General features: G+C 49.2%; 1 protein-coding gene across 2 annotated transcripts in view; it reads right to left on the bottom strand.

The window, feature by feature from the left end:
• Nucleotides 1-16,670, bottom strand: part of Snx29 (sorting nexin 29) — a 488,775-nt gene that overhangs the window by 28,887 nt on the left and 443,218 nt on the right. For both annotated transcript variants that reach the window (XM_037201528.1, XM_037201527.1), the window contains one exon: nt 13,501-13,641. In XM_037201528.1, the coding sequence (XP_037057423.1) occupies nt 13,501-13,641 (141 nt within the window). The remainder of the gene's footprint in view (nt 1-13,500; nt 13,642-16,670) is intronic.

Raw genomic sequence — 16,670 nt, 5'->3', positions numbered from 1 at the left:
ATCATGATGAAAATGGACTAAACCTCTGAAACTGTAAGCAAGCTCCAATTAAATGATTTCTTTTATAAGAGTTGCCATGGTCATGGTGTCTCTTCACAGTAATAGAACACTGACTAAGACGTGTGTGTGTGTGTGTGTGTGTGTGTGTGTGTGTGTGTGTGTGTGTGTGTATGTGTGTGTGTGTGTGTGTGTTTAAGAAATTCTATGCTATGCCATTTCTGACAATACTATGACCTGGGCCACCCTTCCAACACAGCTCAGACACAGTTCTTAGCCACCTTATGTCATTCAGAAATAATTGAAGATCATCTGTGTGAGCCAGTCTTTCAGAACAAGGCTCTTGTATAGTTAGTTCCCTACTGTACATAGGCTGACACAGTAGCTTCTCAAGAAAGAGGTGGCAGGCAACAGGGTGAAGGAACATGGTGTAGGCAGGATTTACTCATGAACATGAATTGGCTGACCTTGGTTACTGAGCCTGGCATAGCACAGGACCCCAGCATGAATCTACCATGAAAGCAACTGCTCCTTCTGCCTGAGGTGTTCTACTGGTAGACAGTGAGCTGGAAAGGGAGGGCATGTTTGCCCAAGAAGGATTGTACCTGACAGGAAAGCCAACTTAAAAAGAAGCAGGCAGAGCAAGAAACCATCAGACAGCAAGCAGGAGTCAGTGAATACCCAAGCAAGAGACCACCCTGGACTCCTCGGTCCAGCCATTCCTGAAGTCAGACTCTTACCCAGGCCAGTACATTCTCATTAAGTTGCCTCGGGCTGCACAGTGAGATGCTATCTCTAAATAACAAACAAAACGTAGATGAAAAAAGAAAGTATTCCTTCCAAGAAGCCTGCCCTGAACCTCCAGGGTGACAAAATTCAAAAGCTGTCACAGCAGGGTGCAGCCTGTGAAAGCAGGGGGGCAGACAGGTGCAGGCCTGGAAAGGACCCAGGGCACTGGGCGATGACCAACAGCTGCCATAGAGAACTGAGTTCAAGAAGAAGCCCTTGCTTGGTTACTGTGAAGCCCCGCCCCCTCAGTTGCCACTGTGAGTTTCATCACTGTCACTGCCCTTACTTGAGACACAAACCAGATCTCAGGAGGAATGTGGCCTTTGGGTCACCCGCTGACAAGATCTGCTCTGGGGCTCTGACCACAGCATCATTCTAGACCTTACATGGAGACCAACATCATCAGTGTGGACCTGACTTTCCTGAGGGACTCAGTTCCACCAGGTTGTCTCTGCCTTCTAAGTCCCCTTTCAGCCTTCAAAGACTTTTGCTAGTTACTCTGGCATGCTCTCCTAGGTCTCCTGCATGCCAACCCCATCTTTCATCTAGCAGGAACCCCATCCTCCACCTGCAGCCTCCCCATCCTCCACCTGCAGTCTCCCCATCCTCCACCTGCAGTCTCCCCATCCTCCACCTGCAGTCTCCCCATCCCCTACCTGCAGTCTCCCCATCCTCCACCTGCAGTCTCCCCATCCTCCACCTGCAGTCTCCCCATCCCCCACCTGCAGTCTCCCCATCCTCCACCTGCAGTCTCCCTATCCTCCACCTGCAGTCTCCCCATCCTCCACCTGCAGTCTCCCTATCCTCCACCTGCAGTCTCCCCATCCCCCACCTGCAGTCTCCCCATCCCCCACCTGCAGTCTCCCCATCCTCCACCTGCAGTCTCCCCATCCTCCACCTGCAGTCTCCCCATCCTCCACCTGCAGTCTCCCCATCCTCCACCTGGCAGTGACATCTCTAAACTACAAACTACACCATGCCATCCTTTGCTGAAGTTTCTGTGTCTCTCCTAGTACACAGGTACCCTCATGTACAGAAACAAACCACTAAATGTGAAGTCATACTAAAGCTATGAGGAGAAAAACAAGGAATCAAGAAAGCTACACTCAAGGGGGTGACTTCTCTGAGAAGGAAGGACTCAAGATGAACTTTTACAGAGGAGAAAGACCCACTATGAGAGGAGTAGAGCAAATGTGCATACTAAGGTCCTGAGGCAAGATGGGGATTGAGGATTCATGTGTAAAGGGGGACAGGTGTTATCCTACAAGGTGTGACCACCAGGAGATTAAATGAGAGTGTGCGCATGGGCACAGCCTATGCTTTGTGAGTAGTGCCTGTGCATAGATAGCAATCAGGGCTGCCATTCTTTTAGGACAGCCCTGCTGATGTGAACAGGATTCTGTTTATTTCCTGCTAATAGGAAGAAGGCTGCCTGGTTCATGGGGAGAGCCACAAGCAAGATCAAAGGCTCCTTTGTGACTCAAAACAGTTCCATTTTCAGCAGCTTATGAGGATCAGGCACTTGGCTCAAAAAAGCTTCAAAACTCATTATAAAAAAAGAACTGCACCTTCCCTCAGAAGGCAGAAGCCCCAGGAAACTAAATGATGAGAATGTTCTGGGGGCTGAATTTAATGCTTCTGTGACCCAGTCGAGAGAAACAGCTCTCCAGAAAAAGCCCCTGCTACTCAAGAGGCCACACTCCCACAGCCATTCCAGGAGAGGACCGGAGGGGGGTGTGCTGGCTCTTCTAGGTAGACAACTTGACGACATCTGGAATTAACTAAAACTCAAGTGGTTGGGTACACCTGTGAGGGATTTTTTCCTTAAGCCATTTGAAGTGGGAAAACCCGATTCTAATATGGATCTGGAGGCAGAAAGACACTTTTAATCTGGGCCACACCTGGTAGCAGCCTATATGACTGGTACTCAATCTGTGGGTCACATCCATTGGAAATATGTTTTCTGATGGTTTTAGGAACCCCCAGCCATAAATTTCTTTTTTTATTACATTTTTTATTTGTTTTACATACCAACCACAGTTTCCCCTCCCTTTTCTCACCCTGTTCCCTCCCCCCACCTCCTTTATGTCCACCTCATCCACTCCTCAGAAAGGGTAAGGCCTCCCAAGGGAGTCAACAAAGCATGGCATGCCAAGTTGGGGCAGGACCATGCTCCTCCCCCTGCATCAAGACTGAGCGAGGCATCCCACCATAGCGAGGAGGTTCCAAAAAGCCAGCTCGTGTGCTAGGGACAAATCTTGGCCCCACTGCTAGGGGCCACAAACAGATCAAGCTATACAACTATCATCCACAAGCAGAAAGCTTAGGTCAGTCCCATACAGTCTCCCCAGCTGTCCGTCTAGAGTCTATGAGCTCCCATGACCCAGGTCAGCTGTCTCTGCGGGTTTCCCCCTCATGATCTTGACCCCCACCTTGCTCATACAATCCCTCCTCCCTCTCTTCAACTGGACTCCCAGAGCTCAGCCCAGTGCTTAGCTGTGGATCTCTGCATCTGCTCCCATTAAGTCACTGGATGAAGGCTCCCTGTTGACAATTAGGGTAGTCACCAATCTGATTATAGGATAAGGCCAGTTCAGGCACCCTCTCCACTATTGCCAACTGTCTTAGCTGGAGTCATCCAGTGGATTCCTGGGAATTTCCCTGGCACCAGACTTCTCTCTAACCCCATAATGGCTCTCTCTATCAAGATATCTCTTCTGTTGCTCTCCCTCTCCAACCTTCCTCCAACTCGGCCATCTGGATTCCTCATGTTCCTACCTCCTCCTGCCCCCTTCCCTTTACTCCCCTGCCCCAGTCATAAATTTATTTTCATTGCTACTTCATAACTGTAATTTGCTACTGAGCGGTGTCTCAGTTCCTAAGACCATCAGAAATATGTATTTTCCAATGGCTGCGACCCACAGGTTGAGAACCACTGCTATATAAGGACACGGAAGAAGGAATTTCTTGTTCTCTGTCTGCTTGCCCTCACTCTGGCTGGCAAAGCCCATTCCTTCACTGGCTTTAGAACCTACTTCTTCAGGATTCTAGCAGATATTGAATATCAGCTGAGACATCCAGCCTCATGAACTGAACAACTACTGAATTCTTGGACCTTTCACTGGTAGGCAACCATTATTGGACTAGCTGGACAACAGCCTGTAAGCCACTCTAATAAATCCCCCCCCACCGTGTGTGTGTGTGTGTGTGTGTGTGTGTGTGTGTGTGTGTGATATGTGTATGTATATGTATATATGTACATACATATACACACATGTAATATATATATATATATGCATTCTATATGTTCTATTGCTCCATAGAGACCTGACTAATACAGATGTTCCCTTGAATAACGTTCACTAAAGAACATGATTTTGGTTTTGCAGAGAAGGTTGTGGCTGTGGACAGAAATGCCTCAAGAGTACAAGGACCTGGGTCAATCCCCAGGACCCATATAAAATATCCTGACATGGTGGCATGTGTTTATAATCCCAGGGTTATAGACAAGTAGATCCTGGGGTACTCACTGGCCAGTTAGTCCACCTGATTGCTGAGAACCAGGTCAGTGAGAGACCCTGTCTCAAAAAAACAAGGTGGGTGGTACCTGAGCAATGATACCCAAAGTTGGCCTCTGGTGTCCATGGAATGTACACACAAAGAACACAATTCAGGGCCTAATGCTCCTCCATGCAGAGAAGTGCAAATCTAGCCTCTACTTGCATGAGTCATCTGCAAGCCTCCAGGGGTGATGAACTCCTGAGAAGTCACTGCTCCCTCCAAGAGGCGGGGCTCCTCAATTAGGCTGACTGACTGGCAGGCAGAGAAGCAGGCATGTGTGTAAATAAGTGTTCATGACGAGATTAAGGGGGCAATGCAGGAAGTGGGGGTAGGCAGAGCACACATAGGGAGGAGGTGAAGTCTGGGTCCCAGGGATGAGGAGTCCAAGCTGCCACCCTCACAAGGATACAAGGCATGTCTTAGTAAAGCACCGTGGAGATAAAGGGTGACACCTGCAAGACACAGATCCAGATCCAGGAGAAAAATGACCATGGGCTCACAGGCTTACAAGGTAAAACAAAGAAAAGGACATTTGAACCGCTAATGTCACCAGTTATCTGGAATCTGGGATGAATTCAAAACTGGGATAAAATACTATCCTGGGCCCAGTGTTGGCAAAACAGAAATGAAACAGGTACTTGGAGAGGGCAGATCCATCTCCACCCACGGGAAGTGAACAAGCGAAGCTGCCTTGGGGATCAATTTGGCAAAAGAGTTCAACAATGGAATGAAGACATGAATGTCTCATCAGCCAGCAGCCTCATACCTAAGCCTGCCTAGGGAAACTGAGTCTCAAGTAGACATGAGGTGGTAGGCAGGCACAGGATGCCTCTGCTACAGTGACCAAGCAGGCATGGTGATGAATACTGATAATCCCAGAAATCAGGAGGCTGAGGCAGGAGAATCATAGGTTCAAGGGTAATGTGGGCTACAGCATAGTGAGACACTGTCTCAATAAAAAAAAAAAAGGCAGAGGGGGGGATTGTGTAAATGCCTAAATCAAAATCCTGTAACACCACTGAAAAATACAAGCTGGGAAACGATACGTAAAGAGTAGCATCATTTATGCAGAGCCATACAAAGAAAACACTTTTATAACATATATATAATATATAATAAATATATATATATATAATATATAATATAATGTACTCATTACAGCTTTCTGTGTACTCTGGGGACTATCAGAAAATTTTGCATTTTTTTTAGGAGCTTAGAAGTAGAAAGGACAAAATGTGCATGGTTGTTGATTCCACGTGGTGGGAAGATGGACAGTTTTCTCATCCTATGGGTTCTTTCCTTTTCCCTTCTTTAAAGGAGCCAAACTAGCTGGGGTGGCAGCTCATGCCCGTAATCCCAATGCAATCAGGCATGCGCCAGAAGAATCGCAAGTCCCAGGCCAGCCTGGGCTACAGAGGGAGACCCTATTTTAAAAACTAAAAATGAACAAGGCATATCTACACACTATTTGACTAGCAATTCCATCTCTGAGTTCAGCCCCCAGAAAGCAGAAGAGAAGGGTAGAAGGTTAAACACAGCATGATTTATAATTAGCCAATGTCATTCAAGCTTCTAGAGACAGAAGAGACACTTAAACTGTGGTGTCCTCACAGCATGGAACCAGAAGGTACCCCATGCAGCAGCACAGGAGTCTGGCAGCTGTGGTGTGGAGAGAAAAAGCAAGAGAGTTTCAAGTTTGGAATTCCTTCACCTGAGGTTCTCAGACCTCAGATAATCCATGGCATTAGAAATTAGAACCAGAACCATGGTGCCTTGTAGAGAGAGTGACAGCAAGATGTTCCCAGTGCTGGGGCCTGTCTTGGCCTAGTGTTGCTTGCAGGGGTGCTGGGGTGTGTTCACTGTGGGAAATACACTGAACAATGCCTTCAGGTTGGAATCTGCACCCAGTTTAAAACGGAACAACAGAGCTTGGAGTGTGGTGCACCTGGAATCCTCCCAGTCAGGATCTGGAAGCTCACGGAGCACTCCAGGCCAGCCTAGGCTACAGAGTGAGGAGTTCCAGGCCAGGCTATACTATGCAGGAAGACCAGCAGCCATTCCTCAACAAGGTGAGGAGATGAAAGAGCAAACAGCAGTGACTTTCCTCTACTGGGATAAACCACCTACAGCCACGGCACTGGCACCTTCATGGAAAGGGTGGGGACCGCGTGGGGCAGGAGATGGGCTGTCACACTGCATCAATAGGAGGCAGGGCCAGGCGCTCAGGTGTCACATCCACCCCCTAGGGACCGACCTCTTCCTAAAGGTTTCACAACCTTCTAGGGTAGCGACATGAACTGGGGGCCGAGTGCTCTAACACATGAGCCTCGGGTGTTTGGGAGGGAGGCATTTCACAGCCAGACCACAGTAGAAGCCAAGTTAGGGTGGCTTCCCTCTGGAGCAGTTTTAAAGCTAGCATGGGGGGGGGGGGGTTGAGCTATGCCAGTGCAGTATGTGACAAGAATCGGAGCTGTCAGCAAGCTACCGTGCACTGATTGACAGAAGCTGTGCGACTTGCCCAAGGTTACCAGCCAGTGTTCCTCAGTGAGAAGAATCTGAAGGAGGCCTACACTCTGCCCCCAGATCTCATGACATCTGAAAAAGTCCTTGGCTACAGAGCAAACAGCTAGTGGGCACCCCAGAAAATCGGGGCCAGTGACAATCACTAAAATGCCAGGGATCAGAGACACTGGAAATACACATATTTTTCCCAGCATGCCAAAGTTTGTGATACCCAGCCCTCCATATGAGTGGGAACACTGGAGGGGAGGTGGCAATTATTCTCAATTATTACTCAAGAAGAGAATAAGAGCCAGAAGGACTCTTCTCTGGTGCCATTTTAATCAGCTGTCCAAACACACACACAAAACCAGCAGCTGGAATACAGGTTATGTATATTCTGAAGGCCTTTTAAGCTGGAGGGGGAGATTAAATAATGATATACAAGCAATCTAACAGCCCCAAAAACACTGTAGAAAAGATCAAATGCCAGGCAGCGTCAAGCATCTTGTAATTCGTGTCAATTAGGAAAGCAGTGGGCTTGGCATGAAAACAAGGCTCTCCAGCTCAGCCAGACAGAGGTGAAGTGGGGAGAGAGCCACTTGTGGCTGGCTATTTGGGAAGGCTGCCCCAAGTATCACACAGCTCCTTTTTGTCATCAGGCATAACTGGTTAGGTCTGAGACAGGGTCTCTTTATATAACCCAGGCTGGTCTGGAACTTGCTACGTAGCTAATGCTGACCTCAAACACAGGTTCCTCCAGACTCAGCCTCCAGAATACTGGGACTACAGGTATGAGCATCATACCTGCTGAAGATGTTGAACATCCTATTAACATTAGCTTTCCAATGTCTAGAGGAGAGTGGTCAAGTCAGATGGTACCACATGGGAATCAACCATCTCTTTCAATAAACACTATCTGTGCATCTACACCAGCGCCTGTCAATCAAATGAAAGAGGAAACAGAGAAAGGAAATGGATGAATAAAATAGCTGCCACACAGTTTCTGCTGCTTGAGCTTGGGACTTGTCACAGGTTCGTGCTCTGTGCTCACTCTGCCTACCAAAGACAGCATCTGCTGTCCATGGTATCATCGGGCAGCTGGTATGGAGTGTGGGAAAGAAACACACGACATTAGACAAGGCTTCCAGGAGGTGGCACACGCCAGAACATGAGAAAGCCAGAGCAGCCCTGAGTTCAACCTCTCCCTGTGCCACAGGCAGCAGACATGGGGTGCAGTGGCACCCACATTTCTAGTTCTTTATGAATGGCGGCAAAGTCTTTAGTACATTTGATATTGAAGTCTCCCCAAGAAGCTCTGTTTTCCCCCACTTCAAGGCTGAGCTCATGTGTGCCACTGTTCTGAGATGGATTTCTGGGCAAAACGACTATGTACTGAAAAGTCCCTTCAGTGCCATTTACTGACTCAAGAGAAACCAGGGCTCCTCTCTGCCCTTGCTCAGTATGAGGCACCAGGCCTGCATGCAGAGCACAGGGCAAAGGAGCAGAGCTTCTGTTTCTGCTTTGTTTGGACACAGCTCCTTTTACTCCCCAATTTCTCTTTGGAAAACTAGCCATGGGGGTCTCACCACCACACCTCTCCATTCCAAGCAGCGGATTTTGTGACAGGGGCGTCCCTAGGTACTGTAGCTCCATGCAGACACCTGAGGGTCATAGCTCCAGAGGCTGGTGTGGGGTGGAGGGAGAAGTTGGTGCAGAGGTTTTGGAAGAATGTCACCTGTTCCTACCTCTGTCACCTACGTGCCCCTGGGCCTCAGCAGGATGCTCACTGCCCCTGAGCCCCAGCTTCCTGGTCTACGCGCATTTCATATAGGGCACCACAGAAGTGCACGATGAGAGCGGCGTGTGGCTGTGTGTGGCTGCATGTGGCTGCGTGTATGAGGTCCAGGGCTGGTTGGGGTGCTGGCAGGGCCTCCTGTGCCAGGATGCCCCGTGCATAGGCCCAGAGTCTCGGTGTCACCAGCAAGGAGGAGTACTAACGTTGGCTTGCCCTACTTGAGGCACCGTCCCACACCTCTTTATTTTTTAAAAGATGGATACTGAGCACTACCAGATGTCTCCCTAAGCACTTTACAAAACCAGCACTCGAGTGCTAGGACTGTTCCTGGTATTGGAGAGGCAGGCACAGAGAGGTCAGGTAACCTGCCCAAGGCTACACATCGAGGGAAAGCAAAAGAAGCATCCCCTGGCTTCCTCCCCTGTCCTCTCCTCCCCCACCCCACGGTCCCATTCCTACCGCTCTCTCCCACTCAAGGCTCTCAGGCATGATAAAGGGAGGAATGAACAGTGGCTGTCTCCCATGTGCTTCTGATCTCCGAGAAGGTTTGCACAGGCCCAAGGATGGACTGTGAGGAAGGTATCCCAGCTCCACAGATGGCTCCCAAGTGGGAATGTGGTGCGGGGAGTGTGGGAATGGCCATAGAAGAGACACTAGGCATGGGGGTGGGAACACATACCAAGGGGTCAGGTGCCTCCAGAAGCCTGACCGGGCAGGCTGGCGGACTCTACCCTGAGCCTACAGCAGAGTCACTGCTCGGCTGACGCCGCGACTATGTCTTCAAGAGTCGCCACTGCTTCTGAAGATTCTGAAGCTTTCCCTTTGGTTGTACTTGTTTTCCTGAGACAAGGTTGCACTCTGTAGCCTAGGCTGGCCTCTTGCTCCTCCCATGGTCCTTTGCTGTGTGGACTACAGCAGCCTGATGCAGGGTGGATGGAAGACACACAGCCCCCCAGTGGCTCCCACTGGCCCCTCTAACAAACCTGTCACCAGAAGGTCCTGCGGGCTCCTCCAGCACTGGCCTCCTGCAGCCAACTCCTCTCCCTTCCTCACTGCCCCAGACACAGTGCCCTGGTTCGTGAAGTGACTAGTGACACTCTCCCTGCAACAACGCCGGCTGACAGAGCCCACGAGTTCGCTCATCTAATCTCCTTCCACCTAGTGCGATGTCCCAGAATCCGGGGCACACGCAACAGTGAAGCATTCTTTAGCCTCAAGTCCTTTGAGAGGCTACCAGTTCTGCTTCCACACCTCCCTCTTAGGGACTGCTTGGGGGCGAGTTCAGCAGAAGAACATACCCAGCTCAGTACCACTGTCTTCCTATGTGTTTTTAATGAGCATTTGAAGGAACAATTTCTCCAACAAGTTGAAAGGAATTTGCCTTGCCTCAGTGACAAGTGAACGTTCAGAAGGGCCTGTCGTTCTTGGTTCCCATCCATTCACTGAACTGTAACAGAGAGAATCAGCACTGAGCCTCTGCCCAAACCCCTGAGTCTGCAGAGACATCCTGGAAGTCAGTGGCCACATATGTGGCCAAGCCTGCCTTGCCTCTTGCACATCCTGAAAAACCCACCCAGCAGGAGGAGGAAGGAGAGCTGCCTCTAGCTGCCCAGCAAGGTTCCTGCTGTTTGAATTCAGCTGGGAAATTCCTGCTGAGACCCACTGCCTCACAGTCTCCACAGTCACTGTGACAGCAATGTGTGGGAAGTACAGAGACACTCATGTGGTGCAGAACAGGTTGTAGAGCCCAGTCCCTGACGGTGCTCACACCAGTCAACTCAGAAGTGAGTCAGTTAACAGCCAAGGCTCACAGTGACTGGGTGTCCATGACTCAGTCACCCTAAAGATGTCACGTATGGATTCTTCTTCATGGTCCAAAACGACAGGAAGGTCACCTTTGAAATATAACCATCAAAGAAAAGATGCTTTCTAGAAATCTTGCCATCCGGACACAAAAGCATATTCTAAGGTACTGGGCCCATGTGAGTCTGCACAAGTTTAGTCTTTAACTGAGTTCAGTGAAGGCCCTGGTGGGCATTGACAGTCTACACCCTGACTCAGTCCTCTCTTGGAAACATGAAAGAGTTGTTCAAATATTCCCTGGTCTTCAGCCAAAGTGTAATGAAGGGAAAGTGTATATGCCTCAGTCTCATGCAAGGTCAAGATTACTATCCAACCAGCCATCGAGGAATGGCATGGTGCAGGTCAGGGATGAGGCTATGGCTGGTGGGAGTCAGGTCCACTGTGTCTACAGGAAACTGGTCTGGGCACCTGGCCACCATCCAGCTGGTCACTGGGCCAGGCTATGCAAGGTGGTATCCTTCATCCCCATGTTCACTTACGCACAAGTAAGCAAGAGAAAGTCTGTTCTACAGACATTAGTGTGGAGGGGAAAAGTCTTCCACATACTGGCAGGGGTGGTACTTCTGCATGGAGAGACCATGGATGCCCCACTGCAGATGGGGGTTTCTCCTGCATGGAGAGACCATGGGCGACCCACTGCAGATGGGGGCTTCTCCTGCATGGAGAGACCACAGGTAACCACTGCAGATGGGAGCTTCTCCTGCATGAAGGGGTCACATGTGACCTACTGCAAAGACGAAACCTATTCCCAGTCCCCGCTCCAGACAGGACAGACCTAGGATTGTCACTGCTCTTTCTAAATGACTGTAGTGGTTTGACTAGGAATAGCTCCCATATGTTTGAATGCTTGGCCCATAGGGAGTGGCACTACTAGGAGGTACGGCCTTGTTGGAGGAAGTGTGTCACTGTGAGGGCGGGCTTTGAGGTCTCATATGCTCAAGCTACACCCAGTGTGGCACACAGTCTCCTTCTGCTGCCTGTGGATCAAAATGTAGAACTCTCAGCTCCTTCTCCAGCACTATGTCTACCTGCACACTGCCATGCTTCCCACCATACCAATAATGGACTGAATCTCTGAACTGTAAGCCACCCCATTAAAAGTTTTCCTTTATAAGAGTTACCATGGTGTCTCTTCACGGTGATAGAAACCCTAACTAAGACAATGACTGAACTCCAGAAACCCCACCATTCCTCAGTCCTGAGCCTCAGTAGGCGAGCTTGTTTCAAGGACTGGTGCTCTTGGTGGCCTTGCCTCAGTGGGGGCTTATAAAAGGGGGGGGTGAGGAAGCAGGAGGTGGAGAAGGAGCTAATTCAATTCAGAGAATGCTCTTAGTGATATAAGAGTGTGGTAGGCTGAGCTAGTTCCTAGGACCTTACATGACAAATGGCCTTGACAGATGTGATTAACTTAAGGATCTTGAGTTGGGAGACCACTGTAGGTTTTCTGGATGGCCCACTGGCATCACAAGAGGAGGGGGGATTCTAAATCAGAGAAGATAGGAGGATGTGCCAGATGAAGGGCCAGAGTAACGAGGCTACTGTCCTACTGAGGACCAAGAGCTGAGAATACAGTGTCCTGGTTGGCAGACCACGCTGAGAACCAGTCTTGTAGAGGGTCATCCCCAGTTGCTCTCAGGTCCTCAAGGGTCCTGAACGCCCACATCTGACTGGATGTTTAAAATCCTGTAGCTGCAGAAGTGCCTCCTTCTCATTTGATTCTGAATGGTTCTAGATGGCTATGACCTGGAATCATCCATGGAGTTCGTGACCCCTTAGTGCCCAGATGTACTACAGGTGAACTAAACCAGGCCAAGATAAGAGACCTGGTGATGGGTTGAGAGCACAGTGGTTTTCAAGCTCCCTCAGCAGCCCAACACAAGGGAGGAGAAATGTCTCCACTCGCTAACAGGAGGGTATTCATCATGAGGCCAACTGCTGGGACAGCTGACTGAGCACACTGCATCCAGACATGGGTCTCCTCCTTTAGTCTCAACTAGCCCTTTGCATGGTGACTAATGACACATTTTCAATAGAGGCCATCCACTTTCATGACAGAGTAGACATTATACAAGAAACCTCTCTAAGAAAATCTGGTCCACCGTCATGTATGTTGATGAGCACCATGATTGAAACCAGGAAAATATTGGACCAGAACAGCAGTCAGCAAGTATAACCAACCAGATGCCACCTTATTCTGTGTGTGTGCATGTGTGCACATTTGTGTGTGGTAAGTGTGTCTGTGTGTGGCTTTGTGTGCACACGTGTACATGTGTATGTGGAGGCCAGAGCACAACCTTGAGTCTACCTTGGTTTTTGAGACATGGTCTCTCACTGAGCAGGAGCTAGCCAATAAGCTAGGCTGGCTGGCCAGCGAGCCATCTCCCTAGTGGGGATCACAGGTACATGTCACATTTCCATGTAGGTGCTGGGGAGTTGAACTTGGGTACCCAGGCTTGTATGACAAGCACTATTATGACTGAGCCAGCTCTCCAGGCCTTCCAAAAATTTTTTTTTTAATTTTGTAAATTATCTGTGTGTGCATGTGCACATGTATGTACACATGTGTGGAAGCCAGAAGACCTCCTTCCACCTTTACATGAGTTCAGGAACTAAACTCAGTGTGGCAGGCTTGTGCACTGAGTTCATTTACCCCCGAGCCCTCTTACAGATCCGTGTTTAAAAATACCATTTAAAGGCCACAGCCGAGACTGCCTGCACCCGCAGGTCTCTGAAGCCGTCACACAACACAGGTGGTGCTGAGTGTCCCTACTGGAAGGCACAGCCCATGGGACCAAGCACACTGGCTCTCTGGTGCGCCATAGGAAGCTATCCTGGTGAAATAAGGGGAGGCTCACCCACAGGAAGACTGACCTTCCATTAGGTGGCGGCTACTTTCTCCTCTGTTTTTCCTAACATTGCGGCTTTTCTGTGGTGAGTTCAGTCTTCAAGGACAGACAAAAGTGGCAGCAGTGACCTGGCCCCTGGATGCATACCTTGTTTCCGATGGCCTTTTTGGGAGGGAAGTTGTAGGCCCTTACTTGCGGGAACGTGCTCTGCAGCTGGTGATGCAGCGCCCGGAACTCAGTATACCGCCGATACACATTCCACTCATCATCCTTTATCCGGATGTAAACCTGCCAAGGGAGAAAGGACGACAGGCTGAACTCCTAATGTCATAGGGCAGGTGCTACATCACTCTGTCTACACAGGGGCCACATCTGCCTCACACCACTGAGCACCAAGCACAAAATGGGCACTGATGGCACCAATGGGCACAGGAAATAGTCTGTGAGCCAAGTGACAGGAGAGCCCAGCTACATAGTATGTCCCCACCAGCTGAGTGACAGCACAGATGCATCTCCCTGTTCACATCTGCAGCTTACAAGCTGGCCCATGGACACCAGTTCTGCAAGACCCACAGCACTGAAGTCACACTGACCACCACATAGTAGGCCAGCACACTGTAGAGGAGCTGATCTGGGGCAAAGGGGAGTGAGGTCAAGGTTTTCTAGACTGCTGAGGGGCCCAGCAGAACAGAAGGTCACACCCAGGTGCCATAAGCACATGCAGGGACATAACTTAATCTCAGCCAAGTTGGGACACTTCCCAGAGAACGCTCAAGATGCTGATGTGGTTTATGGGCTCGGCACCTGCCAGGACACAGCACAGCTATCTGGTAAGGAAACCTGAAAAATGGGGGCTCTTTTTTTTTGTTTGTTTGTTTGAGAAAGGTTTCCCCATGCACACCTGGTTGGTCTAGAACTTGCTGTGTAGACCAGGCCAGTCTCAAACTCGCAAAGATCCTACTTCTCTATCTGCTGAGTGCTAGTATTAAAGGTGTGTACCACTGCTCCCAGATGATGTATTTTAAAACATCCCTTGACCTAAGAATCATAAAGAGGGTAAAATCTCTGCATAATGACTTTTGTACTTCATATAAATCAAGGATCCCTTTATCTTCAAAACCTCTTTACATACGAATGGCAACAAACATCTTTGTTATGAGTCAGTCTGACTGCATTCTTTGTAACATATTTTTAGAAGCCAATTCTCTTTTTACTTAGTGGAAGTAAAAGTATGCTTACTATTCCCTCTGCTTTTCCTGAGCCTTCCACAAGGATGCTTGGCTTCTGTCCCTCCCTCCCCTACAGGCAGCCACACCCAGTTCTACAGGCCCTGTTTCTGCCCAGGACTCTCCAATCTGCCTGTAGTGCAGACCTCAGATATGAGCTGCAGCCATGGTGTGCATGCTTGCATCCTTTAAATCTGAAGCCAGGCTCAGGCTCTAAGCAGTAAGCCTGGCCGTCCTCCTAGGCTTTTATTGATTCATCTTCAAGAGCAAAGACAACAGCAAAACATGATGCCTTTGTCTCTTGTTGCCTGCAAGCTGCCAGGCCAAGTCGGGAGCAGTCTCCAGGAGCAGAGGGCTTGATGGCTGAGAGTCGCAGGACAGAGTAGGCTCTGGGGCTCCTGTTGTATCCACACTCCTGCCTTTGCTGGTGCCCAGAGTGCATTTCGGGCAGCCACTGTTGTTATACCTGGAGACCACCGATAGCCAGGGGAACAGGAAGAGTGCCAAGGCTCCATGGATCATCCATGATAGGCTCACCTCAGCACCTCACAGATGTGGGTACAGTGCTCAGCTCTGTCTTCCACTATCTAAGGAAATGAGTCCTTGAACTCAGTGAGTGGGAGGCCTAAGGCTGAGCAGAAATGACAAACTCCAACCAAACACAAGACCTTCAGCACTCAGCACCTATCATGGGCTGAGCATTACACCAGACACACACTTCTCCTCTTGTCCTCGGGCTAAGCTGCCAGGCAGGTGGTGGGAACATATCCTCTGAGATGAAGACATGGACTCAGAGAGGCAATGTCACTTGCCCAGGAAAACGGGGAAATGAAGACTTTGAGCCCAGAGCTGTCTTCTCCCCAGTGTCCCATGTTTTCTACCCCAGTGCTCCACTGAAATGAAGTCACAGGGGACTCTGGGACCCCAGACATGACCTCCAAGTACTCTCCTTGCCAGAAAAGCCCTGATTTCACCTCCTCACTTACACTTCCCCCTCAGATCTAATATGATAGAATCACAATCCTCCAGATTACTAACAACGGTCCCCAACAACCCGCTTGGCATCCAAACCTGGGAAACCTGAGGTGCAGATGATTTGCTCATGAATTCTACACCACCAGACTAAGCTGAAAACTGTTAGGGTCCGTCCTTCCTTCTTTTTTTCCTTCTTTCCTTCTTTCCTTCCTTCCTTCCTTCCTTCCTTCCTTCCTTCCTTCCTTCCTTCCTTCCTTCCTTTATTGTTGTAGAATATTATTTTAAGGTATGTTACATTTCTTTATGTTGCATTTGTTTAACTCTGTGAAGCTGTGCTACTTTGCCTGTCCAAAACACCTGATGGTCTAATAAAGAACTGAATGGCCAATAGCAAGGCAGGAGAAAGGATGGGCGGGGCTGGCAGGCAGAGAGAATATATAGAGGGAGAAATCTGGGAGGAGAGATCTAGGAGACACAGAAGGAGGAGGACATCAGGGGCCAGCCACCCAGCTATACAGCAAGCCATGGAGTAAGAGGGAAAGGCATACAGGAGAAGAAAAGGAAAAATCCCAGAGGCAAAAGGCAGCTGGGATTATTTAAGTTAAGGAAAGCTGGCAAGCAACAAGCCAAGCTAAGGCCGGATGTTTATAATTAAGAATAAGCCTCCATGTCTAATTTATTTGGGAGCTGGGTGGCAGGTCCTCCAAAGAAGCAAAACAAACAACTACAATTTATTCACTTATTTTAAAGTGATCCTCCACCCAAATTAGTCTGACTAGCCCACTTTTCTCAGCTTGAGCCATGAAAACAATAACTCCTTGGGAGGAATGCAAAGCCAATCTCTTCCATACAACCAAGCTCCCTTTTAAATAAGGGATAAAGCCACACATCTCCTGACCCAGCAGAAGGAAATAAAATTGGTGGGTACTGCTGGGGTCAGCACTAGGGCTCACTATTTTCTGCCTGAAGGGAAAGTACTGTTGTGGAATAATCTTTTTGTATACTGTAAAGATGTGTCACTCTGGTTGGCTTAATAAAGAACTGAGCGGCCAATAGCTAGCAGGATTTCCAGGCACAAACGATGCTGAGAAGAAGAAGGATGGAGTTAAGAACACA

The sequence above is a fragment of the Peromyscus leucopus genome, chromosome 8b, assembly GCF_004664715.2.
Source record: "Peromyscus leucopus breed LL Stock chromosome 8b, UCI_PerLeu_2.1, whole genome shotgun sequence".
In the NCBI taxonomy this organism is placed as follows: Eukaryota; Metazoa; Chordata; class Mammalia; order Rodentia; family Cricetidae; genus Peromyscus; species Peromyscus leucopus.
Note: the sequence above shows the minus strand (reverse complement) of the source record. Positions and strands in the feature narration are given on the sequence as shown.